The sequence below is a fragment of the Lepidochelys kempii genome, chromosome 6, assembly GCF_965140285.1.
Source record: "Lepidochelys kempii isolate rLepKem1 chromosome 6, rLepKem1.hap1, whole genome shotgun sequence".
Lineage (NCBI taxonomy): Eukaryota > Metazoa > Chordata > Testudines > Cheloniidae > Lepidochelys > Lepidochelys kempii.
The window spans coordinates 61,709,582-61,736,578 of NC_136385.1; the positions used below are offsets into that span (position 1 = coordinate 61,709,582).

Sequence of the window (26,997 nt, forward strand, 5' to 3'; positions counted from 1 at the left end):
GCGGAATAAAGCTCCAGAAAGGCAATCAAGGCACCATTACTGCAGATCTTAAAGCCCAGGTTAGAGGATTTGGTAGTGGGAATGGCATGCAGACTCCCTCAGAATGCCTGGCCTGAGAAGGTTTTTCTCCTCTATCCCAGGGGCGGCCAGCCTGAGAAGGAGCCAGAATTTATCAATGTACATTGCCAAAGAGCCACAGTAATATGTCAGCAGCCCCCCATCAGCTCCCCCACCCTGCTCCCAGCGCCTCCTGCCCCCTGGCAGCCCCGCTGATCAGCACCTCCTGATCAGCTGTTTCGTGGCGTGCAGGAGGCTCTGGGGTCAAGGGGGGAGAAGCGAAGGCATGGCAGGCTCAGGGGAGGGGGCCAAAGGGGTGGAGTGGGGGCAGGGCCTGTGGCAGAGCCAGGGGTTGAGCAGTGAGCATCCCCCAGCACATTGGAAAGTTGGCGCCTGTAGCTCCAGCCCTGGAGTCAGTGCCTATACAAGGAGACACATCTTAACTTCTGAAGAGAGACACATGTGGCTCCAGAGCCACAGGTTGGCCACCCCTGCTCTATCCTATAGTTCTATGGGAGTGTGCATTGATAAAGTGATGAATTGGTTGGTCCACAGGAGTCAGCAGATTCAGCGGAGATGGAGGAGAAGATGATTGCTGAGTTTTCAAATCACCTTCCCTCTTTGCCGCTGCAACCAAACTTCCCCAAGATGAATCTGGAACGTCGTGAGAGTGAAAGCCCAGCTGGCAGCATGAGCTCCGTGGAGGGAATGGTGAAGAAACGAGAGTATGATAATCCATACTTTGAACCACAGTATGGGTTTCCTACTGAGGAAGAGGATGAAGAGGAAGAGAGCTACACCCCACGATTCAACCAGGATCTGACTGGGAATCGGTAAGGTTCCCACATTACTTGCTCTTCAGTAAAGGCGTGGTGAGGTTAAATTTGTTAGTTCCAGTACTTCGGTGTTTAGCATTCTTTTCCTCAGGAATCTCCTACATCCCAGACATGTCCTGATAGTCTCGCCAGTTGGTGATGAGCAGCTGCGGCCCCTCCTGGCTGGGCACAGACGCTAACTGCAGACTTATGTTTAAATCTGGGGGACTGACACAATTATTGACATTTTCCTGAAAGTGTTCTAGGATGTCATCCTTAGATATTGGTTGCAGGAACTTGCAAATCTCCAGTGATGATTGGGATATGAACACTTGCCTCACTGAATCAAGAGGCATTGCGCTCAGATACCATAGTGATGGGTGATCTTATTTAGGGGGGAAAAAAAAAAAGCTAAAAAGCTCAGGGTTCTTATGAGCACAGAGACATTATGATGTGCCCTCCTGGCACGTAATAGAAACATAAACATGGATATACTTGTGCCTCATGTTTCCTGTATTTAACCCCAGTTTGGTCATACTGCTGTGGAATGGGTCCTAGAGGCTGTCTGAGTGTGGGAGATCCCTGCTGTTGGATTTAATGGCAGCTGGAGTCTGTACTGGGGTGTGAATAACAGCTGAACTTTTTTTTTTTTTTTTCCAGGTCACAGAAGCTACTACGTCCTAACAGTTTAAAGCTGGCCAATGACTCTGATGCGGAGTCAGACTCACGGGGCAGCTCTCCAAATTCCACCATCTCCAACAACAGCAGCGAAGGTTTTGGGGGCCTTATGTCTTTTGCCAGTATGTACCATTGCCTCCTCTAAACTGGTTTTAATGATTCTACCTTAGTGTTTGTGGAGAGGAATGGAAGTGGGGAGGGGAGAGAGCAATTTGAAACTTCCCCAAGATGGCAGCTTAGCTGTCAATCTCTCACCAGCTCTGCCACAGGTCATTCTGGGAGTCACAGGACCTGTTAACCTTCCAGTGCCCTATATACTCTGCAGTAATATGGGCCTACATTCTGTAGAAAGGGCCTTGGATTCTTTAGTGCTCTGGTGTAGCAGACTGGAAATTATGAGGCAGCTTCATTTAAATTTTAAAAATTGAGGTATTTAGATAATTTATTTTCTATATTGAAACAGGTAATCAATGCAGTTTCCTGCCGTGTTGTTTATTTCAATATTCAATTTCTTTACCCTGCCCCAACACATACAGTTTTTAATATCTTGCAGATTTTTCTCTTGACGTGTAACTGAATATTATAAGTTTTCAGGGGTAAAGTAGAAGCAGAGCAAGAAGGTAGTTGGGGCCTTTGACACTTAGAGGAACAGAGGAGGTAGTTTGGAATAGTGGGATAAACACGTTACCTTGATATTTCTGCTAAAATGATTAACAGTTAAATAGCTATGTGTTCTGATACCATGGTGACTGGTGCAGCATAAGAACAGCCATACTGGGTCAGACCAAAGGTCCATCTAGCCCAGTATCCTGTCTTCCGACAGTGGCCAGTGCCAGGTACCCCAGAGGGAATGAACAGCACAGGTAATCATCAAGTGATCTATTCCCTGTTGCCCATTCCCAGCTTCTAGCAAACAGAGGCTAGGGACTCCATCCCTGCCCATCCTGTCTAATAGCCATTGATGGAACTATCCTCCATGAACTTATCTAGTTCTTTTTTGGACCTTGTTATAGTCTTGGACTTCAGAACATCTTCTGACAAAGAGTTCCACATGTTGATTGTGTGTTGTGTGAAGAAATACTTCCTTTTGTTTGTTTAAAACCTGCTGCCTATTAATTTCATTTGGTGACCCCTAGTTCTTGTGTTATGAGAAGAAGTAAATAACGCTTCTTATTTACTTTCTCCACACCTGTCATGATTTTATAGACTTCTATCATATCCCCCTTTAGTCATCTCTTGTCCAAGCTGAAAAATATCAATCTTATTCATCTTTCCTCTTACGGAAGCTGTTCCATACCCGTAATAATTTTTGTTGCCTTTTTCTGAACCTTTTCCAATTCCAGTCTATCTCTTTGAGATGGGCTGACCACATCTGCATGCAGTATTCAAGGTGTGGGCATACCATGGATTTATAGAGAGGCACTATGATATTTTCAGTCTTATTATTAATCCCTTTCTTAATGATTCTCAACATTGTTAGCTTTTTTTGACTGCTGCTGCACATGAAGTGGATGTTTTCAGAGAACTATCCACAATGACTCCAAGATCTCTCTCTCAAGTGGTAGCAGCTAATTTAGACCCCATCATTTTATATGTAGTGTGGGAATTATGTTTTCCAATGTGCATTACTTTGCATTTATCAACATTGAATTTCATCTGCCATTTTGTTCCTCAGTCACCCAGTTTTGTGAGATCCCTTTGTAGCTCTTCACAGTCTGCTTTGGACTTAACTATCTTGAATAGTTTTGTATCGTCTCCAAATTTTGCCACCTCACTGCTTATCAATTTTTCCAGATCCATAGCACTCGTCCCAGTACAGACCTCTGAGGGACACCACTATTGACCTCTCTCCATTCTGAGAACTGACTGTTTATTCCTACCTTTTGTTTACTATCTTTTAACCAATCCATGAGAGGATCTTTCCTTTAAGACTTTAAATAGAATAAAATAGTGAACTGTTGATCTTTAAATGATCATCTTTTCAGGGCCTTTAACTGCTCTGCTCATATGAATGGGGTTGTTTCAGACTATCTGCAGAATGGGACAGATGGCAGTGCTGTGGTTACACTCAGTCATGTTTTCAAGGATTTTTTGGGTTTGTTTTTTTTACTACCTACAAGTGCTAGAAACACAATTTTAAAAAAAATGGAAAGCTCAGATTCTGGAGCACAATTCTGTGACAAGAATGGATTCCATAGCAGATTCCAGAGTCACAGAGTACATGAGGCCCTGCTCATAGTCCCCATCTCAGGATTGCATGTTTTTATGATCATTTTGGAATTCTGTTCTCTCAAGTGGTACCAAGTAAATTACTCAAGGTAGAAAATCAAGTTTGGAAGCATTGAAGACACAATCTGGTGTCTCTAAACCTAGGGTAGAAAGTGGGATATTACTATACCAAAGTGATTTGCAGCAACAGCAAGGTGCTCGGATACCATGGCTTATGAGCATAGTATAAAAAAATAGGATTTTTACAGACTTTAAAAAAATCCGACTTTTAGCAGGAAAGGGTTAAACTGTAAGCGGGAGCATGTTTGGTTTTTTGGGACACAAGGGAATATAGAGGGTTAATCCAATAGTGGGGATGTAGAGCTACTGAGATCTTGATAAAAGCATGAATTGCAGGAAGAGTGAGGGGAGAGTGTATGTTGAGCACTAGAGACATTTGATTGTTTCACCTTCTGTTGTAGGCAGCCTGTACAGGAACCACAGCACAAGTTTCAGTTTGTCCAACTTAGCCCTACCAACCAAAGCTGGGAGAGACAAGAACACTCCCTTCCCCAGCCTGAAAGGTAACCACTTCCTCCCCTTGCCTGCTATTGCCTTTGCAATGCTTCTGGCTACCAAGCAGTCCAAGGATTCACCCTCAAAACAGATTTTGGGGATGTAAGACATTCCGGGGATTTGGATCCGTGTTCATCTTGGATAGTTCTTTGATTTTTCTCATTAGGACTTCTTCCCATCACTTGGGGTGTTTTGTGGGATGGAGAGGTTTCCTTGCCTATGCTATGTTCGTGTGCTTTAGTAGTTAGAGTAGGGGACTCTGGGAATCAGGACTTCTGGGTTCTACTCCTCCTCTACCACTAACTTGCTATATAGATTTGGGGAAGTCACTTTAGCACTGTCCCAGTTTCCCCATTTGTAAAATGGAGATAATGCTCACCTACTTCCCATGGAGATTATGGGGCTTAAATAATGTTTGTAAAGTGTTCTTTCAGTTTTCAGATCAAAAATCTCCTAAAGAGAGGCAAAATATTAGCACAGTAGCTCTCATTCAGGAGTGAAGATTTGACCCTAAGCTCCTGGATACAGCTGTAAGCAGAGTACTTCCTTCTCCCTTGCAATGCATTAAGACAATATGGACTGGAGACTGGAGAAATTATTACACTAGGGAATTGCCCCAGCATGGCTAACCCTGGAGGTGGTTATTGATAACAGAAGGGGGATCAGGGCTTCTCATTATTTTTTGCATTGAGATCTTTCAGTTGCTGAGCTGGGCAAAGGATTTGTTTGCTTTTTAAGTTCTTCTATATCATTAGAATTTATTGTTTTGTTTTAATTCGTTGATTTTATTTTTCCCCTCATCATTTTCATCGGTAAAGATTACTTTAATCTGGAAGTGGGAAGGGATTTGAATGAAGGTTGGTATAACATTTTGCTGACCTTTGACCTTGTAGTAACAGAGGCCAAAAGTTTGGTTTTGTGTGTTAACTTCCATTTTTGTTTGTGAACTGAGAAATCCTGATCTGGGTGTAAAATGAGGAGAGGTGGGGCTGGGCTGGTGGAAATGTTAGGGGAGATTTTACACAATTACTTTCTGGGAATCCACATTCTACCCATTGGCTGTATTCCCACATGCAATTGTGAAGGGTAGGAAGCATGGCTGGGGTGGGCAGTGTACAAGAATGTTGTCTTAGTTAAACTTGCTATTGATTCCACACATTGGAAAAAAACAGTGATGGGTTTTACCATACCATGTTCATACTTTGCCTCTCATCTCCTGCAGTTTGTTCCCTTCTTTTCTTGACAGCTATAACTCTACGGGTATGTCTGCACAGCCCACAGCAGCAAGCCTCTCAGCCCAGATCAAAGACTTTTAAAACAGCTGAGTCGAAAACACTTTGAAGGTGCTGCTCGGGCTGGGGCTCGAGCTCTGAAGCCCATTCCCATGCTTAGGCCTTTAGAGCTTGAGCTCCAGCCTGAGCAGCAACTTCGAAGCGCTGTCTACATAGCTATTTTTAGAGCACTAGTGCGAGCCTTGGTAACCAAGTCTATTAACCTGGGCTGAGAGGCTCGTTGTTGGGGGCAGTATAGACATGCCCATCAGGACCTTTGGTGTGAGTGTTGAAACATAAGGCAGGGCTTTCTCTAGCCTGTAGTTCAGTCCATTTGCGCATGTATAGATGCTCGTGTGTGTGTAAATGCTGGCCTGAGTGAAGTTTCCCTTGCGCATGTGATTTGTTTTAAATTGCTGAATAACTCTTGCACTTCCTGAGTGTGTGTTTGTAACTCTAAGGGAAGATGATGCTGGGATTGTTCCTCTGTAACTTCCATTTCATCACTGCTCCATGAGCTCTTTCCACCCCTTTCTTTAGTTTTTGTTTCATACACATCTCTTCACTTTCTCAATTGGGCAGATGTTTTTGATAGTGCTGGTGAAATGGAAGGTGCTGTACATTGGCCCTGAAATTTGGCCAATCTGTTTCATAAATTTGGCTGGCCCAATGCTCTCTTTGGAACCCTTCCTACTGTAGTGTCACTTGGGTTTGATTTTGAGGGAGGGTTGGGAGGAAGCTGGTTACTAACTTAGGCTTTTGGTTGGAGATGGTGGAGATTTTGTAGTACACTACTAATTGTGTATTTTGTGTCCCAGTATTTGGGTTAAATACTATAATGGAGATTATTACTGAAGCTGGCTCTGTAAACAATGAAGGTGGGTTCCCTACAGCATGAGCTGTGCATGATGTAACAACTCCCAGCATCCTCTGTGCCTGCCTTTTGGGCTAACTTTCTCACTGGGTAACCAGTATCACATGATCTATACTAGTCACCCCTTAATGCATTGAGCTTTTACACATACTGTGTCTAATTCAAAGATGGTTCTTGTGGTGGAACTGCATGCAGAGCAGCCAAGCTTCTCTTGCCCTTCACCTCCAGCTTCCATTACCATCTTTTCTCTTTCTGCATTGTTCCCATTACTGTTTTCTGCCCATGTGTGATGCTAGAATACGGTATATGCTGTTGCTTTTCTGAGTTTCCATTTTGTCTGAAGTCTATTATCTGTAATTTAACTGGAGCATTAGCTGACTTTAATGTCTCTTTCTGCCATGGGTGTGGATTGCCTTTTTGATGACTGTTCTCTCATCCTGTCTCCTTTCCCATACAGGGAACAGAAGGGCCCTGGTGGATCAGAAGTCTTCAGTTATTAAGCACAGCCCAACAGTGAAGAGGGAATCTCCATCACCTCAGGGGCGAACCAGCAATTCCAGGTAAAAATACTTGTCCTGACTTTTCTGCATACATATGGATGGTAGGGCAGTTCCAGACTCCCTGTGAAAAAGTCTGTATCAGATTAGCTATTGAATACAAAGCTATATTTCTGTGCTAGTTGCCTTTGGGAAGTGTATACACCTTGAAGTTTGAGACTTTCAGAAGATGCTTTCACACAGGAAGTCTGAAGGTATTGATGGCCTTAGTTTATGCTCAAATCTGTATATTTTTGAGAGCTCTCAGAGGCCTCATCTCTTTCAGAATGGGCTCCTAGAGGTTTCTGATTCCTGAATTAAGTGCTAAATTAAGGAATGAGTCACCTTTTATAGACCATTTGTCTCGGTCCTGAGAATTGAAAAGCATTGACAGATCTACTGGACTCTTCTTGTTCCCTTTGTTGCTCCTGTTTAAATGCAGTTGGATTAGGTTAGATGCTACAGTAGTGTAGTCAGACTGTATTACGGGTGTATGTTAGATCCTGCAGCAGAATAGCTAGCAGCAGACAAATTGCTTTGAGCAGTTCAGTGGGGACAGTTACTATAGTACACAGATTGGACTGAACGTAGTTAGGTTAGCAGTATGTTGAACCAGGTTTAGATTCACCACTTGTAAGCTTAGTTTTTACATGGAACGAGTTTGTACAGTTGTCTAGGCCAGGTCACCCCATATGCGTACAGATCCCATGTACCTAGGTGTAACTGCTTTCTGCCTGTTACTCCCGTCTCTCCATCCTGCAGTGAGAACCAACAATTCCTGAAGGAGGTTGTGCACAATGTTCTTGATGGGCAGGGCGTTGGGTGGCTGAACATGAAGAGAGTCCGGCGTCTATTGGAGAGTGAACAGCTCCGCGTCTTTGTACTAAGCAAACTGAACCGCACCATCCAGTCAGAGGAGGATGCTCAGCAGGATGCCATCCAGGACATGGTCAGTGCTCCATTCCCTCACATTACTCAGACTAGTTCATGCCCAGGTTTGATTAGTTGAGGGTGTTCTGAGGCAATATCTTAGATTACTCCTAAACCCTGATAGTAGAAAATGGTTTCTGTGCAACGGGTTATTGATCTGCGAACCCCTGCTAGAGTGAGTGAGTGTGTGTGTGTGTCTGTCTGTGTGTTCATGCTGGGATGAATTTCTCATGTGTGAAGCATCCTTACTGCCCAGGTTCTCATTGCAGGAAATCAACCGCAAGGTTTACAAAGGGATGCTGGACTTGCTGAAATGCACTGTGTCAAGTCTGGAGCAGTCGTATGCAAACGCTGGCTTGGGAGGCATGGCCAGTGTCTTTGGCCTACTGGAGATAGCGCACACTCACTATTATAACAAAGGTAACATGTCCGCGTGTAGTGCACAGGAGCATGCAGGGTCACGGTTCTGGAGTTAGCTTTTGTGTGCGTCTGTGTATCGTGAATGTCTTTTTATAGCCTTGAGGTGCGTAGGTGCTGTACCATAATTACTAAAAACATACTGCACTTGAAACAACACTTTCTTGCCTAATACATCCAACTCGCCAAATCAAAATTGTCTCCAATGCTTGACTGAACACACAAGTTGTGCAACCTGATCTAAAGACTGGGGCTCTGAGAGACAAACATAAAGTGTGAGTTCCAAAAGTGGGGGCCTTCAGCTAAGAATGCCCTATCCACATCCTCAGAGAGTTGAATTCCAGGCAGACACCTCTCATTGGACCACAGCTTGAATGACTGGATATAAGAGGTAGTGTCTCTAATTAGGTCTCAGATCATACCAGGCTTTAGAGACTCTAATGCAGGGGTTCTCAAACTGCGGGTCGGGACCCCTCAGGGGGTCGCAAGGTTATTACATGGTGAGTCGTGAGCTGTCAGCCTCCACCCCCAAACCCTGCTTTACATCCAGCATTTATAATGGTATTAAATATATTAAAAGTGTTTTTAATTTATGGGGGGAGGTCGCACTCAGAGGCTTGCTATTTGAAAGGGGTCACCAGTACACAAGTTTGAGAACCACTGCTCTAATGAACACCTTGAATTACATCTGGAACTGAGTAAGTAGCCAGTACTATGTGCAGAGCACAGTGTAATGTGTTTACATGGACTCACCCCACTCACAGGATAGGCAACTATGTTTCGTGCCAGCAGAAACTTCCAGAAGCTTACTGAAATAAAGTTTATTAATCCAGCTTGGAGGGGAAGGGACCTGCATGACACTGACAAAGTGTAGCTGTGACAAATGCCCGGACAGATGGGGAAAAATCACTATAAACCAGCACTATCTGTAGATGCAGGAGCAGTGGATGATCCTTCAGTTCCATGTGGCTATGCACCTACAGGAAAAAGTAGCACTTACCACCAAGTGAAAGGGCAGGTACAGTCTGCTTCCATTCTTCTATATGAGCCTTTCTCCCTCATCTCACCAGCATCGTTTTGATCTAGTCCAAATTCAGTCTTAACCATTTGCTCCCATCAAGGTCCAAGCCTCAGTTAGGCCCTGAGAAAGCACAAAGGGAATTGGTATGTGATAAAAAGGTGACTGTGCTTAATGTTGTTCTATGTGTTGGTGGTGCGGCTGACGAAATAGAAATAGAGGAACAAACTCACATTTAACATCACCCTGTGTCTGAAATCTGATAGGGGGTTTTTTTATGTTGTTTTTAAATTATCCTGCTGCTGCTGCTTTTCTTTCTTTTTTTTTTTACCACCAAATTAACATCAGCAATTTGGATTTGGGTATTCTTTTTCCGGGGACTTGATTTCATTGTTGGTACCATCACCAAACACAAAGAAAAATCTTTTAAACATTTGTTAAATGCACATAAAATATAAAAAAGTTAAAACATTCAAAACTTAAAAGATTAAACCTCCCTTTTAGCAGTTTCCCTTATTTTTGCTCTCTTTGTGTAGAGACTTTTAAAGGGAAAACTCTTACTTGACAGTAATCTCACATGGTATTAAGTGTCCTCAGAGGGGACAGAGTCCATTTTAGGTGGTATCTCTTAGTTCTCAAGTTCTGTTGCTAAAGTCTGATGTGTTTTAAGATAAAATAAGAAAAAGACACACAAAAGAGGAAAGAGCAAAACACAGCTTCTGTCTCTGATGTTTACAGTTAAGTTGCTAGAAGACCACAGATCACATCAAATGATCCATTACCCAATTAGCTGCTCTGGGACCCTGACTTACCTTGGAAAACATTTGGCTAATTGCTCTTTCCTCTGGCTGATCTGTTGGAAGCAAATCTCTCACCTCAGAGTGAGTTGCTCAGTACTGCTTTTAGTTCACCTCTCTGGCCACAGCAAAATGTTGGAAGATAAAATGTGTTCTGACTGGATTCTTATTCGATAGAAGGGAAATAGGGAGTATCAGAAACATCCAGCTAATTTGTTTGTTCCATAATTTCTAACTATATCCCATGGCTGGCTAGGTGTCAAAAGCCCTGACTTCACCCTACACAACCTCCAGCTTTGCCCCAGACAGCTTATATGATGCAGTTATATGTTGTCAATACAAAAATTTGAAGCATATTGAAATTAGAAAATATGAGGACAATGAAAAATAAACTGCATCAAATATCTAAAACCACAGGGGCTGCTGTTCTGATTGTTAATTTCAATATTTAATTCACTAAACAGCGTAGTATTTTAATTTAAGTGAAGCTGTACACATTCTCCAGTTTGCTCTGATTCAATCACCATTTATTGGGCTGATGCAGGAATTACTTGGCGAAATCCCATGCCGTTTTATGCAGGTTAGACTAAAAGATCATAATGGTCCCTTCTGTCCTTAAAATGTATGAATTTATGAACTCGCAGGTAGTCAGCTGCAGCTTTTCCAGCATTTCCTCCTGCTGATTGAGTGACATTGTCAGTACTTTGCTCAAGATTTGTATTTGCCAACTCCAACAGAGTCCACAATGGCAAACTGATTTCCCTTAATGTTACTTATTTCTCTTGCATCCGTTATTGTCAGAGTTCTTCACAGTAAGAGAAACTGGATGGTGCTCCAGAGATGGTATTTTGGGTTGATCAGGCTGCTGTCTCACCACTCTGAACAGTTCTATGGGAAGAGACCTCACAATTAATGTGTCAGAAGAAAAGAAAAAATTGTAAGCATCTCATGCAGATAGATCAGCCTGGGAGTAAGTGTCCCATCATCAGTGCTGTAGTCTTCTCCCCTGTTGTTTCAGTAGTGTCAGACCATCTGCAAACCATAATGACCTATGAGGACAATGGCTGGATATGGGATGTCTAGGTGCCAGTCTGTTAGCACTTGTGAATGTTGTTATGCCATTGACAGAAGGGGCCTTCACAGGTTTTGAAATTCCTCTGGGTTCACCAGCCTGATAGGAGCGGGGATGGTCCCTGACATCAGACTGAAGGAGCCAATGATTTGACCATAAAAATACAAAACAATTCTGGCTGCTCATGGGCTCATCTCAGTCCCTGCTCTTCACAGTGCTGCTGATGGTGAAATCCATTTGAGTCTCTAAATCTGAGAAGTGACTGTTTTGCATTGATGCTGCCTTAGGCACTAGGCTTTATTAACACCATCCCCCCCATCCTTTCTCCCTATTCCCCTTCCTATTTCTGCCCTCCTCCCACTCTCTTCTTTCCCTGTCTTATACTATTTTTTCTGCTTCTCTTCTTGTTCTCCTTTTTCTTAAAGAACCAGAAAAAAGAAAACGAAGTCCAACAGATGGAGCAGCCACTCCGGTTGTCAAGGACCCTGGTTTAGCCACGAGGGCGGAACTGAAGCCTACAGTGAAACTGCCAGTACCCCAGCTCATGCCAAGGATATCAAGCCCTGCAGGAAAAGGGACAAGGGAGTTTGACACAAGGAGTCTAAAGGAAGAAAATTTTATTGCTTCCATTGGTGTGTATTGATGTGCATGTGGAATGCAGGAGGAGGGGTTTTCCCCTAGCATTAGGTTCTGCTTGCATCCTCCCCATTTTAATACACTTGCCTTCATTGCTGCAGTAACGTGCTTCATTCACACCTGGATCACAAGGACCAATCATATCTGCTCTTCTTTCACTCGTGGAGGATTTTTTCCCAGGGCAATTTGTTTTTTGAGAAGTTTTAATTTTAAACCCTTTCCAAATAGCATTGACACTTAATGATAAAATTCTGTGAGTGTTCCATGGCCGACACTTTTGGGGAGACATAAAATGACCTGAGAGAGATGGCCATGTGATTCTGGGGTCTACAGGACCTTGGAAATAGCAATCACAATAGGGACTAAATAAAACAAAAAATACCTGTCATTCTTTACTATAACTGGGAGACAGTTATCTGGGGTGTGTACGCCAATAGAAATAGGGTTCAGGGATCTGCTAATCGTGAACAGCAAAATCCTTAGATTTTTACATGTACATTTTAGGTTTCAGCTCTTCAATTTCAGTAATCTGGACTGATGAGCGTTTCTTCCACATCATGGCAGGCAGACTGCCTGACTACCTAAACAGCTCTCGCAAGGCTGGCTACTGGAAATTTCTCCAGTCACACTTTTTTTTAATGGGCGGGGGGGGGAAATAAAAAGACAATAACTAAGAAACCTATCAGATATATTCCAATCTCTGATTATACTAGCTGAAAAGGATCTTCACTTGGTCAACAAACAAGATTTAGGAAGGGTCCAGATTATCGTATCTTTGGGTAAGAAACCTGATCATCAAATGGGAAAATTCCTTTTTCTGCTCATCATCTCTAATAATGGGGACTGATAGACTGGGTTCTGAGCACCACTATGTATAGCTTGACAAAGGGAAGCCAGTTTTTATAGGATCATTGTACAGAGGATTTATCACCCAAAGGCGGTGTCTGATGAGGCTACAACATCCAGTCTGCAGTGACTTGTACAAGGTGGAGAGAGTACCAGATACTCATATGACTAAACAGGTGCAGACTCACCGCCCCACCCATATAGTGGCCACAGTTTGGATTAAGTCCCACCTAAGGGATGCTGAATCCTTGACCTCTGACCCAGTATGCGTCCTTGATTCAAGAGCTGATCCAAGGAACAATAGCACAACTGAAGGCTTTCAGTTTACTTGGAAATCCCCCTGGGAAATAAAAAGTGATCTTATTTCTATGATTAAACTTTAGGGGCTTGAATGCCTCCAAGTTACATTGGATTCTTTTTTCCTCTGCAGAAAGAACAGAAGGAAGATAGTTTTTTTTCAATTCAGCTGGAAAGCTGGGAACTCAAAAAGGTGGAAGCTCTTTCCCTGGGATTCTTGTTGACAATGAAGAAGTAGCATTGACAGAACAGCTGGCTGTCCTTTCCTGGCTGAAACTAATACTTTATCTTGCATACAGGAGTGTCATAAGGATCAGTCAATCCACGTCTGCAACGTAACTTAAAAGATGCAGTGCTACAGAAGTCCTAAATTTTGGGGCTTTTTTATTTTAATATTTATTATTGAAACTGTTCCTGTCAAAAAAGCAGCCATGAGTGCTCTGCTAATTGTTTAAAGACCAGGAACAGGTTAGCTTCTAACTGTGCTCCTGATAGCCCCAATGTTTGCCACCTGTCTTTTCAGGGTACTTGATGCAAGAAGGAATGAAGCAACTGGACAAGAATCTGGATTTTTTTAAAAAGTCAGTCTGAAAAGCTGTCCACATGTCCCTTGTAGAATAGCCTCTAAGTGACAGGTTTTACCTTGTCACCAAAGCCATGTTTTCTTAAAGTGCAGTTCTACTCTAAAAGGTGACTGTAAATATGGCATTGTAGGGTATCACATTTGTCTCAGACTTTCTCAGTTTTGTTTAGTCTACAATAAAAGAGAGCCCTGTAGGCTCATCTGGAAGTTAGGCGAGGTTCTTAAATGATCATGCATTGTCAGTAATACTAAAGGTTTTATTGGACAGCTTGTGCAGCTCCATGGCCTTCCAGAGCTTTGAGCCAACATAACGGATTGGAATGTCATAGGAGTTTAGGTGAAGAAAGCAGATTAATGTCAGGAGACATCAGTGAATGCTGACAGTGTTGAGTTCTAGGGTGAGTTGTCAATCTCCCAGTTGGCACAATTTGCATCTTAACCAGCCTGCCTGGATGTTTAGTTTTTCATAATAGGTGAATTGATTTAAACATATGAAATGGCTTGTAGTTGGCTTTAGCAGAGCTGGCATCTTCAACCGAAGTTTCTTGGTCCTTCCATGTTTCCATATAAGAGACCAAGGATGCATTGTCGAGACCTGTGAAAAATAGATTGAACTGATTGAAGAAATAAATTTTCATCCAGGTTATATGCATCCTTCCCTCAGACATGTTATAGATTCTTTGTACTGAGTGAGATTCCAGAACTCATCAGCCAAATAAATTGGCATCTCTGACCAGTTCCTTGTTTGGATCTGCCAAAGGAATTCCACTAAAGATGATATGTGTTTTCTCCCTTCATTACTCAGTGGCTTTTTTTTACTTTGTTCAAGAGAGTAGGTCCTAGTTTTTCAGTTCCCATTGGGATATTAAGGATGTTAAAAACATGGGCCATCTTTTGGGACTATGGAATTCAGTTGGAATATGAAATAAGACTCAGAAGATGATGAACCAGTCTCTTGGGGGAGAGAGCTAGAAATTCATCCTCCTAGTAGAATAGAATTTCCTGATGTCATATGAGCCTTGCTGCAGAAGATTTTCTTTTGAAGACTTGGTTTCTGACACCTTAGCTGCTGTCTTGTTCTTGTCCATTGGGCTAGTTTATTTTGCAACTAGTCTACCCTGAATTTAAATTCGTCTGCTCCAACAGCAATTGCTTTTAGGCATCCTGGTCCACCTCAGTAGGAGGTTGATAAACTTTTTACTTTCACTTGTAGGATCAGCGATTAGGTCACTTTTTAGGATCAGAGATTAGATCAACCTTTAGATCTTGTCTCAGGTTACCACACAGGCTTTCACCACACGGTTTTTCTCTAGTGAAGCTAACAACCTCAGATTAGATGAGAGATCTCCTGTTCTGGGCTTGATCTGCCTGACTATGTTGGATGACTACACTGGATATCCTATTTTTGGTGATCACCTTGCATTACAAGTAAACATTTCAAAGCTGCCATGGTATTATGGTTCCTTGTTGATCTTTATGGAAGATATAAGAAGATACTCAAAGGGCCCTGGAGGTACATGACCAGAGTTTAGGTCACAGCCAAGCCTTTGACTGTGTATTTAAGTTCCTTATGAAGGGATGCATAGATTGTCTTCTCTGTCAAGTCAGCTCTTTTTGGGGGGAAGAGGCTATTGTTTTAAATTTAGTGAATTGTTAAAATAACAACATACATGGAAGTTTTGCTGATAGTTACAGCATCAAGATATATAAAAGCCGCTGAAGGCAAATGTTATAAATAGGCCTCTCAGTAAAGCAAATCTTGTTGTGTAAGGGAATTCTGAATAACGGAAATCTGCTTGCGTCAGTCTTAAAAAAAATTAGGAGAAAAAAGGGGGATAAAATAGATCATCAGAATGAATGGAATGTCATGTATAGCACCATTTCCTGCCCGCTGCCCATATGCATGCATTGTTAACTGGTGATGGAACCTGACATCTAGTAATAATGGCAACTAATTAGATACAGTTCTTATGGTATACTACAGGTAAGACAAGCAGGGGATGACAGAACTTTTCCAAAGTTCAAGGGGAACTCTTTCCAATGTGAACCACTCTCGTGTCCTGGACCTTTCTCAGAATAGTTGTCTGCATTTAAATTTTCAAAATGTCTTGTATTCAAATTGATATACTTTCCATCCCTGGCAATGGCAAAGCCTATTATCATAGTTCTTTCTGTTTGTGTTTGCCATTCTTCTGTCTAACTAGGAGAGTGGTAGCATTTTCAACACAAAGTGGGTCTTTTCCTTTTGTTTTGCGTTAATACTTTAGACAGGAAATTCTCTATAAAGGTTGTGGGGTCTGGGCCTCTCTTGCCTAAGGGAACACCAGTCATTTACATGTTATGACATTTTGCATTACTTACTACCAGTTTCAGGCATCTTCCCATACTGTGTGCCTTCACTGGAATTTTGATATGGGGAGCATTTTTAAAGCCAGTAGCTGGCACATTTCTCCCTTTGCTTTTCCTATCAGGCTGTTTCTCTCGCTGAAATACTTTCTAGCTTTCTTTCAAAGGAAATGTGTGTAGTTTGCATTCCATTGGTTCTAGCCGGTCTTTGACAGACCACCTCACTGAGTCACTTTGGAGGATTCCTGGCCTGCAGAGACCTGCTTCTGAAGACTTCACCATAAAGAAGTTTTTGATGCATTTTATCTTTGTTTTTGCCTATTTTATTTTCCATCTTTGTGTGTTGCTGGGCCTTAATGCTGTCCTGGTAAACAGGACAGGGCAGACCCAGAGCAAAAATGTTTTCTTTATTTTCTGAAAATAGGGCTTCCTCTGGATATTTTCTTTAGCTTGGCTCCAGGCTCTACCCCAATAGAAGGCTTTTCGATATCAAGTGTCATTACTGAACCTACTCAGAAGGACAGTAACCCAAGGTGAAAACTGTCTAGTGTTTTCTGAAGTCTTGGACTAGGATTATTTACTATTTAGAGACCCACTGGACTCCTTGCAATTTTTTGAAAAGGGGAAAGACTTTGTACCACCCATACAATTTAAGCTGTCTGTACCAGATCCTTCCTGCCTACCTTCTCCTTCTGTTCAGGTTCTTATGCCATGCCCATGCCTCTGATGTTCAATGGCCGAGCTCAGATTTATCAGAGGAACACCCCCCTTCTCTGCTAAATAATACTTCACAGTATAATCTGAGGCTGTTTTTAGATGCCATGAAGCCCTTTGCTCTCAAAATCCCCTTTTGGATCACGCTAAATCTTGGCATGTACCATAAGCATTGTAAGAACTGGTGAATTGATAGGTAACTCAGAAAAGGTACCCTAGTAGCAAAGCGTTGCTATTCAATCCTGTGATGGTTGGGTTTAAAAACTGTGAAGCAACATTTTTAAAAAAAAAAGCATATAGTAAATACACTTCAGAAGAAGGCCAGTTGGTGTGCTAAGCCATGGGAAACTGCAGCCAAGCCTACAGTATACTGTTTAACCTGGAAAAAGTGTCCTGTTAGTTTGTCAGCTTGTCAGTGTGGAGGGAACACCCATCAGTCACAATTGTCACAGCTAATAAGCAGAAATAAAACCCATTTGGGGAACAGCCAGGTTCCCAACACTCTCACACGGCTGTCTGCCTCAATCACTGTAGCTTATCCCCCACGGCAATTTGAAATCTGGGGCCTATGAAATGTTGGGGAGGGAGATAGCCCTCCATTGGAGTTGTAACTTTATTCCTTTGATGTTCTTGTATATCCTCATAGACTTCCTCACCAACTTGTTTTTTTCTTGATTTAGAGCGTGATTCCCTTACTTACCTCCATCTGCAAGGTCTGGATGGGTTTCCTGCCACACTTCTATCAGTGCTTTTGATTGAACAGCAGGTTTCACTGCAGAAAAGTAACCCTTCTCTCTCCTTTCCTGCTCTTACAAGAACTGAGTGTCCTGCCTGTGTAGCATTCCCAGCCTCCACCATCCTAGGGGGAGAGAGGGTAAAGCTCAGCGTTCAAATTGGGGGCTCCAGTATACCAACTTGTGATGCTGCCACTGGGCCAGCACCTGGAATTATTTGACGTCTCCAAACAGGAGAGTGAATGCATCTCAGCTGCAGAATCTTGGTTATGGTGCAGGGTGGTGCTTATATTTCTATCTTATCCCAGTGTTAGGTTTGAAAAGGAGAGTGTATGCACAGACTCCAAAAAAAAAAAAAAAGAAAGAAAAAAAAACTTTGCCCTCTTCATTGTGTATTGTCCCTGAAATCCTCTCCATCACAGCTGGAAAGAGAACTGTGACCTGCCTCAAATCTTCGGGGTAGCATTTGCCATGACTGGAATCCTGATTTCTGTTTTTTCTCCTTTTTCTTCCGTTTTTCCATTATTTTATTATTTTTTATATATATCCTGGCCAGAAAAGCACCTAGGACTGGCCAGTAGGTGGAGCTCGGCATATATGAGGATACTGTCAATTAAATAGTCACCTGTTTATTTAAAAATCTTTCTCTGTGGTGTTAGTAATAAACAAGTTTACTGACATTGGAAAGTTTTTAAAATGCAATTTCCTTTTACCCAGGAATGCTGTTTCTTTTGCACATTTCTTTGACAGTGACATGGCATGAATATTAAGTTTTGTGAGAAGCTAAATGTTGGGGATAAAATACCCAACTGTCCATCTTTAAATCAGCCCTTCCTAAGAAAGAAGATGAACTCTGCTGGGCAGATTTGGTTTTAAAAACCGTTTTTCTTTTTGCGCAGCTGATTCACTGTGTCAGATCATCCCTAATTTTTGAAATCCAATAAATAGGCAATGATGCAGCTCTGTACTCCTAACAGTGATCTGTTGTAGAATGGTGTTGATCCTTCACTCACTAGTTATCATTAATTTCTGGTTGTTTGGAGGTACAAGGGTGGGTGGGTTATTTTGGGGGATTCTGGTTTTTCATTTTCTCCTGTCTGACCAGCCTTTGACTCTTTCTCTTTTTCTCCTGCTTGCATCTTTGGTAGAATTGTGGAACAAGCACCAGGAAGTGAAAAAGCAAAAAGCTTTGGAAAAACAGAGTAAGGAAATGATGAAACGTAGAAACTGATTCCCCCCAGCCTCCCCATAACTGCCAACTCCCCAGGCCTGGAGTGAGTGTGCACCCATAGCACATGCTCTTTTGCACACACAACCAAAGTGTTCAGGTGAAATCCTGTACCCTAGGGCAGCCCGAGTAGGTCAGTGTGCCCTAGAGAAATCTAGTGCCCTGTGCAAAGAGAAAGGAGGAAGTGTGTTTTCTGCTCAGTACAAGGCCCCCTAAACCACCTCACCACTTGATGTAAAAAGTGATTGGAATGCATTTTGCCATGAAAATCCAGCTTCTCTTTTTAGAAGGCAGGCAATTTTGTCTGACAGTACCTTCACATTAACAGCAATTTGTGTCTGAATGTTGTGGTGTGAAGGGCTCTCTGTTCCTGCAATTCTCCGGCCAGGGCAGATTTATGTTCTCTGGTATCAACTCCCAGTAGATTATTCGTGATTGTTATTGAACTGTAGCATGAAATTACTTTGGGGAAGAGGAAATATGGATCTGTGATATGTGAAGAATTGTAGTTAGTGACAGGTTTCAGAGTAGCAGCCGTGTTAGTCTGTATTTACAAAAAGAAAAGGAGTACTTGTGGCACCTTAGAGACTAACAAATTTATTTGAGCATAAGCTTTCGTGAGCTACAGCTAAAAACAAAATGAGGATGAGTCTTTCCAGTGAAATTTTTTGGGTATCATGCTAAAGGAAGAAGTGTGAATTAGGTAGCTGAGGCCTGCTTTATTTTTATAGTTATCAGCTATAATAGTTTTAGAAATAGATGTGTGCTACTATTGCACACATACTATAAAACTTTCTCTCTGATATACTGTGTGTGTGTGTACGTACGGGTACACACACATGCGCAGTGCGTCTATGACCTGATTTATGTCCACAATATTGTAGGTGCTTTCCAAACATAAGCTCTGCAAGGCAGTAACTATATTCTCTTATAATGGAAGAGGGAAAGGGAAAAAAAAAAAAAGACAAATGAAAAACAATAAGCCAGTCTGGTCGAGGAAAGAACAAACAGCCAAGGAGGCTGGGTTGGGATTGGTCACATTCTGATAAATTTTAATGGCACAATGTTTTATATGTAACAAGCATGTGTGTCTATATAAATATATAAAATCAAAATACAATATATGTAGTGGTGATAGTGTGATAAATTACATTTATCATGCTTTTTAATATTTCAAATCCTAAGAACAGCATCCATCAGTTGTAATTACTTTCCAAATCAATTTGCCATGAGTGTTTCCTAATTTTTTCCCTTTTAAAAAACAAAAACAAAAACACACTTGCCCAAGGCACATGACTAAAAATAGATATTCTTGCACTAGTGATATGTTAAAAGATCCCATATTTCTTTACCACTCAGGGCTAGAAATAGTACCTTTGTACCACTGGAAATAGTAGATTTCTCATTTTCCAGTGTGATATGCAACAGTTGTGACTTTCTAGGGCTAGAAACAAGTTATGTATAGAAGGGGTATTTTAGGTAACTGAGGTATATATAATGTACTTTTTTGTAGTTTTTCCTCTCCATTTGAGTCCTGGACACTTATTTATAGTAACTAAGGCATCTGGCTTTTTATGCAGAGGGTTACAAAATATAGTACCAAAATATTTTTTTGTATACTTCATAACTTTTTCTGAAATATACTTTTGGCAAAATATAGAGAGAATCCTTGATGGGGTGGCAGGCTAGAACATGCAAATATGTACAGCCTTTGGGGTGGTCTGCACAGCTAACTTTCGGCTTTGCTACTCATGAGTAATGTGTCATCCCAAACTCATGCCCATAAATCTTGATATACACCATGTATATTATCTCTCTCACACATGCTTCTCTCACTCTCTAATGTTAGCACTGTTTGGTGATAGATATCTAACATAAAAATGCTCTTCTCAGTTCCTAGTTCAGTATCTTTGCTGTGTAAGGTATTGCTGAATTGTTTGTAGAGTTACTGGATATTGTATCTGTATGCATCATGAGTATATAAGAAAAATCCTCCAGCTGCTTGTCATGTGTCCCCGTTACTGAACAGTTGGCAGATATGGATATGGCAGAAGTGTTGCGTTCAGTCTCTTCTCCCTTCTGAGCTTAGTGGTTACCTATGTACAATCTGTAGCGTATTCTTCTCCTGCCTCTTCCGTTGCACAGTGCTTCCCAAGTCCTTCCTCAGGAGTGCTCTCTCTCTCTCTTTCCTTCTGTCATCCCATCAGAGGAGGGGAGAGAACGTGGCTTCAGTATTGCATGGGGGACCTTAACATAAGCTCTTTATCTCATTTCTGTTTCTTTTTTCTTTTTGGATGAAGTAGGCTAGTGAATGCATGCCTTCAGACCTGCTGAAAGTCTCTCACAACTGACCTATGTGATTGCAAACTCTGGAGTGCCATTCATCATATATTCATATATGTCTTGAAGTAACATGGAATATTGTAATTTTTTCCAAAAGCATCTTACTTGAAGCCCTTATTCGTGTGGCACTAATTATTACCGTCTGCTCTTTGACTGCACGGTCATACCATGTATCACTTGGTTTAGGAAAACCTGCTGGGTAGCAGCTGCTGGCAACCTAACAAATTCAGCCCCAAAAGACTATCAGTTAGTTGTACAAAAAATGACACTGGCAGTATTAATAAATAATTAGATGTCAGCTATTTTACCAAGAACAAAGGAAGTGGCTTTCCAGAGTTGAGTAGTGACTGCTCCGCATGCCTTGTTGTAATTGGAATCTGACACCTGTTTGTTCTCTCTTTCTGTCTCTTTTGAATGGATATCATACGTCTTGCTGAGAGGTACTGTTTACTGACAATCAGTAATTAAGACTGTTGGACTGCTTCCTCGGGGCATTGTGAGACATAAAGTAGCACTGGAAGGATGGCAGATGTGACCTGCTGGGCTTTGTTGTTTACAGTACCAAGGAACTAGAGAACAAGAAGCTCTGGCTTGTCTTCCTGGTACTGTTCCTATTCCCAGTCTACCATCTGCCTTATACTACAATGTCTTTCCCTGTTACAATAATGAATGTCTTTTCCCTCTCTCCAGGGTCGGAAGGTGTGAAACACTTCTTTGATCTGAGAGAGACAGATGAGAAAAAATCCCAAATCAGTGCAGACAGTGGCCTGAGTCTGACCTCAGGCTCTCAGGTCAGTGTCTTTATGCTTCTGTTGCTTACTTGTGGACATCTTTCTAGAGTTTGAGAGAACCTTTCAGGTGCTCTCATTTTGTGAAACTCTTCTCCTGTTCAGTGCTGGAAAGATTTGTCTCTGCCCCAATCACATAGCCTTCGTTTGAGAAGGTATTGCTGTATCTGACAGGCTGGGAGCAGTGTGTCCTTCTGACTGGCTCTGCGCAGCAAACCTCTGAGGCCTGCAGTTTAAGCTTCTCTAGGAGAGAGGCCCCAAAAGTAGTGGTAAATGTTGTCTGTCACTCTTGATAGAAATGATAATATATAACATGGATTTTTTTTTTCTTCCTATCCCCTTTGTTTGTTTGTCTGGTTGCAGAAGAGTGATTTGGACTCTGTTGCCAGTGCAGGGCCGGCTGTTATGATCCGAAGCACAAGTCAGGATTCTGAAGTTAGCACAGTGGTAAGACATGGCCAAAGTGGAATCTTGGTGTACTTGAGTTTTTGCAATGATGGAAGAGTGTATATAGAGCGTGCGTGCATGTATTTGTGTATGTGGGGTGTATGTGGGTTGCATGTACTCTGTTTTGTCTACATTCTGTGTGTTGTCTGCTCTGATAGTGTGTCCATAGTGTGTTCTATCTGTCCAGCCTCTGAGCGTGCGGTGTGCATGTTTGCCTTACATATGTACATATGCTCCTTCTGTGGGCAGGTATCCCTGTGTATGTGGTGCTCTTTGCTGTTGGGTGTTGTATACATTTCTGTATTCCCCTTGTGGGTAATGTTGTTGTGAAAATGTTAGATTGCAGTCACTTTGAAAACAAGACCTCAGGCTAATAAACCTTTGTGGGGGTTTTTTGTTCATAGAAGACTCAAACCTGTAACGTTGGAGTTGCTTGAGTGTATAAAGAGTGTTATAAACTTTCTAAAGTTATATCCTAGAGCAGGGGCACACTTGCAGCCATCTATATACATACACATTTGCTTGTAATGGCCTGTAGGATCCAAATTCGGGTAGATTTATCTCTTCTCTTTTAATTAAAAAAAAGCAGTAAGGGAATTTATTAGGTGAAAGGGATGAGCCTTTTCTTGGCCACAATTCTTGTCTGATATTCTCCACTGTGGGGACCCTGCCAGACGAACTTTCTAGCTTTCTTTCCTGAATTGCTTTGAAGTGAAATTAAGAATTTGAATATCTAACTCTCTATGGCCCTGTTCCTGACCTATAAGGTAGTGAGGTCTGTTGGGATAGGAAAAAAAACCTAGCTGTCTGTGTGTCTCACTTGAATGGGCTCTGAGATTGTGTTAACTCAAAGGATTTTTAAATGTCTTATTAAATAGTCTGTTAATATTGTCTCTTTCTGTAGGGTAGGGTTTGGTGGGAGGGTCCTATGGCACAGGATAGAAATGCAGTGTGCTGTTGTTGGGAAGAGTGGGCCTTGGAGTCTTACTCAGCTTTAGGGTGACGTTCTTGACATCTCTTCTCTCCACAATATCTTGTGCTCATAAAGAAAAGAAGCCATTCTAAATTGCTCTGTTTTCCTCCATAGGTTAGTAACAGCTCTGGAGAGACATTAGGAGCAGACAGTGACTTGAGCAGCAACGCTGGTGATGGCTTCAGTGGGGAGAATGGTGGGAACCTGACAGGATCACGGAACACTGTATCAGACAGTGAAATTGAGACAAACTCTGCTACTAGCTCCATCTTTGTAAGGGCACATTTGATTTTCTAATGAAATTTTGTATAGGACTTGAATAGGTGTAAAGTGGGTGAGGGATCATAGTATTATGGATCCTGGATCCAATTGCAGGGGCTAATCGGCACTGACAGAATTCTGTAGTGTATTGATACCACAGGTAGAAGTTTCTTGTGAATCTCTGAACGCTTCCTCTCAAGGGCCTGCATACTGCACACTATGTGTATGGCAGGGTTACTCCTCACTCTGATACTATGGGCACTAACAGTATTTAATTCCCCATTCCCAAGGTATGCTTCTGCAGTCTCCCCTCCCTATTTATATTACCCTTAATGGTAGAATGGCTTTATGCAGCAAAGAAAAAAAGATCCCTTATTGCGTTGAAACAGCTGCTTGGTGTGGGTGAATGGTGGCCCTCCCTGGGTTTAACAGCTGTTCTGTAGTTTTTTAAAACATTGTTCTAATAATATCTGAATGTCCATAGGGTTTTTCTTTAAATAACAGTTCCTAGTTGGCAGATCTGAATAGGCACCAAAATTCAAACTATTAGCCAGAACATGTTTATCTCCAAAACATATGCACTATGGGCATAACCGTATCCAACAATATAAATAGATTTGTCTTGGTGCATATATTTACGTGACTTGGCTAAATTGACTATAACGCTCCTCTGCTGTTCAATTAACTTCCCCAAATTAAACTTATAGCAACTTTGAAAGACTCTTCCTTTGTTATGTGTTCATATAGGATCTGCGCCCCCCCCATCATTAGACTGTAAAACCTTGTACAAAATGATTTATTCTGTTTATATGTAGTGATTGAAATTGTTCATATTACATTGGAGTTGGGGGGTGCAGGCAGGGGATACTTAATTACTTCCCAAGCATTGTGTGAGGATTCATTATTTAATATTTGTAAAGACCTAAGTAAATGTCAAGTATTATATGAATGGCTTGGTCAAACATAGTTAGGAGTCTAAATGCTGTGTTGGAAAAGACTTAGAGGATGGTACAAAAAATTTCACTGGGGTAATGAGATGAGATAAAATTCAGTTAATGGTTACTTTTGTAAAGGATTACCATCAACTTGACATCTACCCAACTGAAACAATTAGTTAAAACAACTTTCAAGTTCTTCTTCAAGTAGTGTCCCTGTAGGTGCTCCACTTCAGGTGCGTGTGCACCCCATGTGCCTTTAATGGAAGATTTTTCAGTGGCAATGTCTGTTCAGCTTGTGTACACCCCTTAAACATCCTCATGCCCTGCAAGGAGACTGCGAAGGCAAATTGCCCTCAGTTTCACCTTCTCTCTCAAAACCCTGGTCATACTGTCCACCCAACCTGGGAGTTCTTTGCCTCAAGGCTTGGCCCTGAATGGTTTGTGGGAACAGAGACTTCCTGTTCTGCAGAGGTACAGCAGGTGTTGTTAAACAGTAGGAAGGGATCCACATGAAATACCTTCAAAAATGGAAGAGATTCAACCATTGGTGTGACCAGTGGTATATTTCCTCTGCTCATTCTTCCCTCTCCGCTGTTCTCAACTACCTCCTGGAATTGAAAAAGTCAGGATTATATCAGAGTTCTATGAGAGTCCACTTGGCAGCTGTAACAGCTTTTCATTCTCCAGTTGAGGGATTCTCAGTGTTCGCTCATTTCACGACGCTGAGGTTTATCAAGGGGTTGAGGAACCCCCACCAGATTAAAGAACCTACTGCTGTATGGGATCTAAACTTGATTCAGTGGCCATCACTACTGTCCAATGAGTTGGGAAAGTACAGACTTTAATGGAAGACCTGCAATTACAGTATATTTCAAGGACAAGGTTTTATTATGGCCGCTTCCTAAATTTTTACCTAAGGTGTCATCTGAATTTCACATCATCCAAGTCATCTGTCTCCCAGTTTTTCTTCTGAAACCATGTTAGACCAGAGAGAATGCTATCCTGGATACATTAGATGTCAGGTGGAGGTTAGACCTCTGTCTGGACAGAACCAAGCCATTTAGGAAGTCTTCGAGACTGTTCATACAAATTGCTGACAGGTCCAAAGGGTCCATAATTTCTACCCAGAGACTTTTCAGTTGGATTTCTGGATATATTATTTTGTGTTATGTATTTACCATTATACAACCTCCTCCTACAATGTTAACCCATTCCATAAGGGGTGTGTCTGCCTCTATGGCATTACTGATTGGGGAGATTTGCAAGGCTGCAACTTTGACTTCGATACACACCTTCAAACATTATGCAGTGGTCCATTCTTCGAGGTCAGATGCTGCCCTTGGGGAGTACCAGTCCTGTCTTAAATCGTGGACTCTGCTCCGAAGCACCCCGCTCTCGCTGAGGGTACTGCTCAGTTGTCACCTGAAGTGGAGCACTCATAGGGCCACTGCTCAAAGAAGAAGACGTTACTCACTTTTTGCAGTTACTGGAGTTCTTTGAGATGTATCCCCTTCTGAGAGCTCCACTACCTGCCCTCCTTCCCCTCGGCTTTGGCATTTTTTCTGAGAGACTTTGCAAAGGAGAAGGAACTGGGGGCAATTCACTCCCACAGCCCTATATAGCCTTGATGTGAGGTCTGAGGATGTGTAGGGGGCATGAGCAGGCTGAATTGGCACTGTTACGCCTTTGATTGGAAATTTTTGGTATGGTGCACATGTACACCTGAAGTGGAGCATCTGTTATTGCACAAGGTGAGTAACCTCTTCTTCTGTACCAGCCCCTTAGTCCCCCAAACCAGTTTTGTGGTTTTAGAAACCCTTTTCCTTTCCTTTCCTGCTCCCCTGTTGTTTTGTAAGATTCTCACAAAAGGGGAAACAGTCAAAAGACTCTCTACAAAGTGCTGTCAACTGAAAAAATAGTGAAAAATACATTTTGTAAAAAAAATCTGATTTACAGGAATTTTAGATGTAAATTGTAATAGGTGAAAAAATTCAGTTATGTTTGTTTTTTGTTAAATTTGGTGATATCCTTTGAGGATGAACATCAGGAAAGATTTCCCAACAGTAAGACCTGCCAGACTCTGGAATCTCTTGAAGAGGTGGTGGACGCTCACTTGCTTCTGTCATTTTTTTTTTTATGGTCTGACCCAGAGGTGGGCAAACTACGGCCCGTGGGGCACATCCGGCCCACAGGACCCTCCTGCCCGGCCCCTGAGCTCCTGGCCCGGGAGGAGCCCCTGCCCCCACCCCCCCTCGCTGCTACTCCCTCCCCCGCAGCCTCAGTGCGATGTACTGCTGGCACAATGCTCTGGGCGGCCGGGCAACGCAGTTGCAGAGCCACGACCTGACCCGGTGCTCTGGCCGGCGCGGCTGTAGCACCACCTGCCACTGGTGCTCCAGGCAGCGTGGTAAGGGGGCGGGGGGGTTGGACAGAGGGCAGGGAAGGTGGGGGTGTTGGTCAGGGGGTGGGGGTGTGGATGGGGTCGGGGCAGGCAGAGGCCGGGGAACAGTGGGGTTGGATGGGGGGGCGGGCAGTCAGGAAGGAGGGGGGGTTGGATTAGGCGGTGGGGGGCAGTCGGGGCAGGGGACAGGGAGAAGGGGTGGTTGGATGGGGC

General features: G+C 42.4%; 1 protein-coding gene across 31 annotated transcripts in view; it reads left to right on the forward strand.

The window, feature by feature from the left end:
* MADD (MAP kinase activating death domain) overlaps positions 1–26,997 on the forward strand; it is a 123,694-nt gene that overhangs the window by 47,571 nt on the left and 49,126 nt on the right. For 8 of the 31 annotated variants that reach the window (XM_073348285.2, XM_073348290.2, XM_073348289.2 and 5 more), the window contains 10 exons: positions 613–890; positions 1,533–1,672; positions 4,241–4,342; positions 6,937–7,039; positions 7,778–7,964; positions 8,215–8,365; positions 11,675–11,881; positions 21,667–21,767; positions 22,128–22,211; positions 23,299–23,457. In XM_073348285.2, coding sequence (XP_073204386.1) covers positions 613–890; positions 1,533–1,672; positions 4,241–4,342; positions 6,937–7,039; positions 7,778–7,964; positions 8,215–8,365; positions 11,675–11,881; positions 21,667–21,767; positions 22,128–22,211; positions 23,299–23,457 — 1,512 coding nt within the window. Of the gene's footprint in view, positions 1–612; positions 891–1,532; positions 1,673–4,240; positions 4,343–5,152; positions 5,192–6,936; positions 7,040–7,777; positions 7,965–8,214; positions 8,366–11,674; positions 11,882–18,553; positions 18,608–21,666; positions 21,768–22,127; positions 22,212–23,298; positions 23,458–26,997 lie in introns of all 31 variants that reach the window. The other 23 variants (XM_073348306.2, XM_073348277.2, XM_073348284.2 and 20 more) reach the window with 7 other exon arrangements.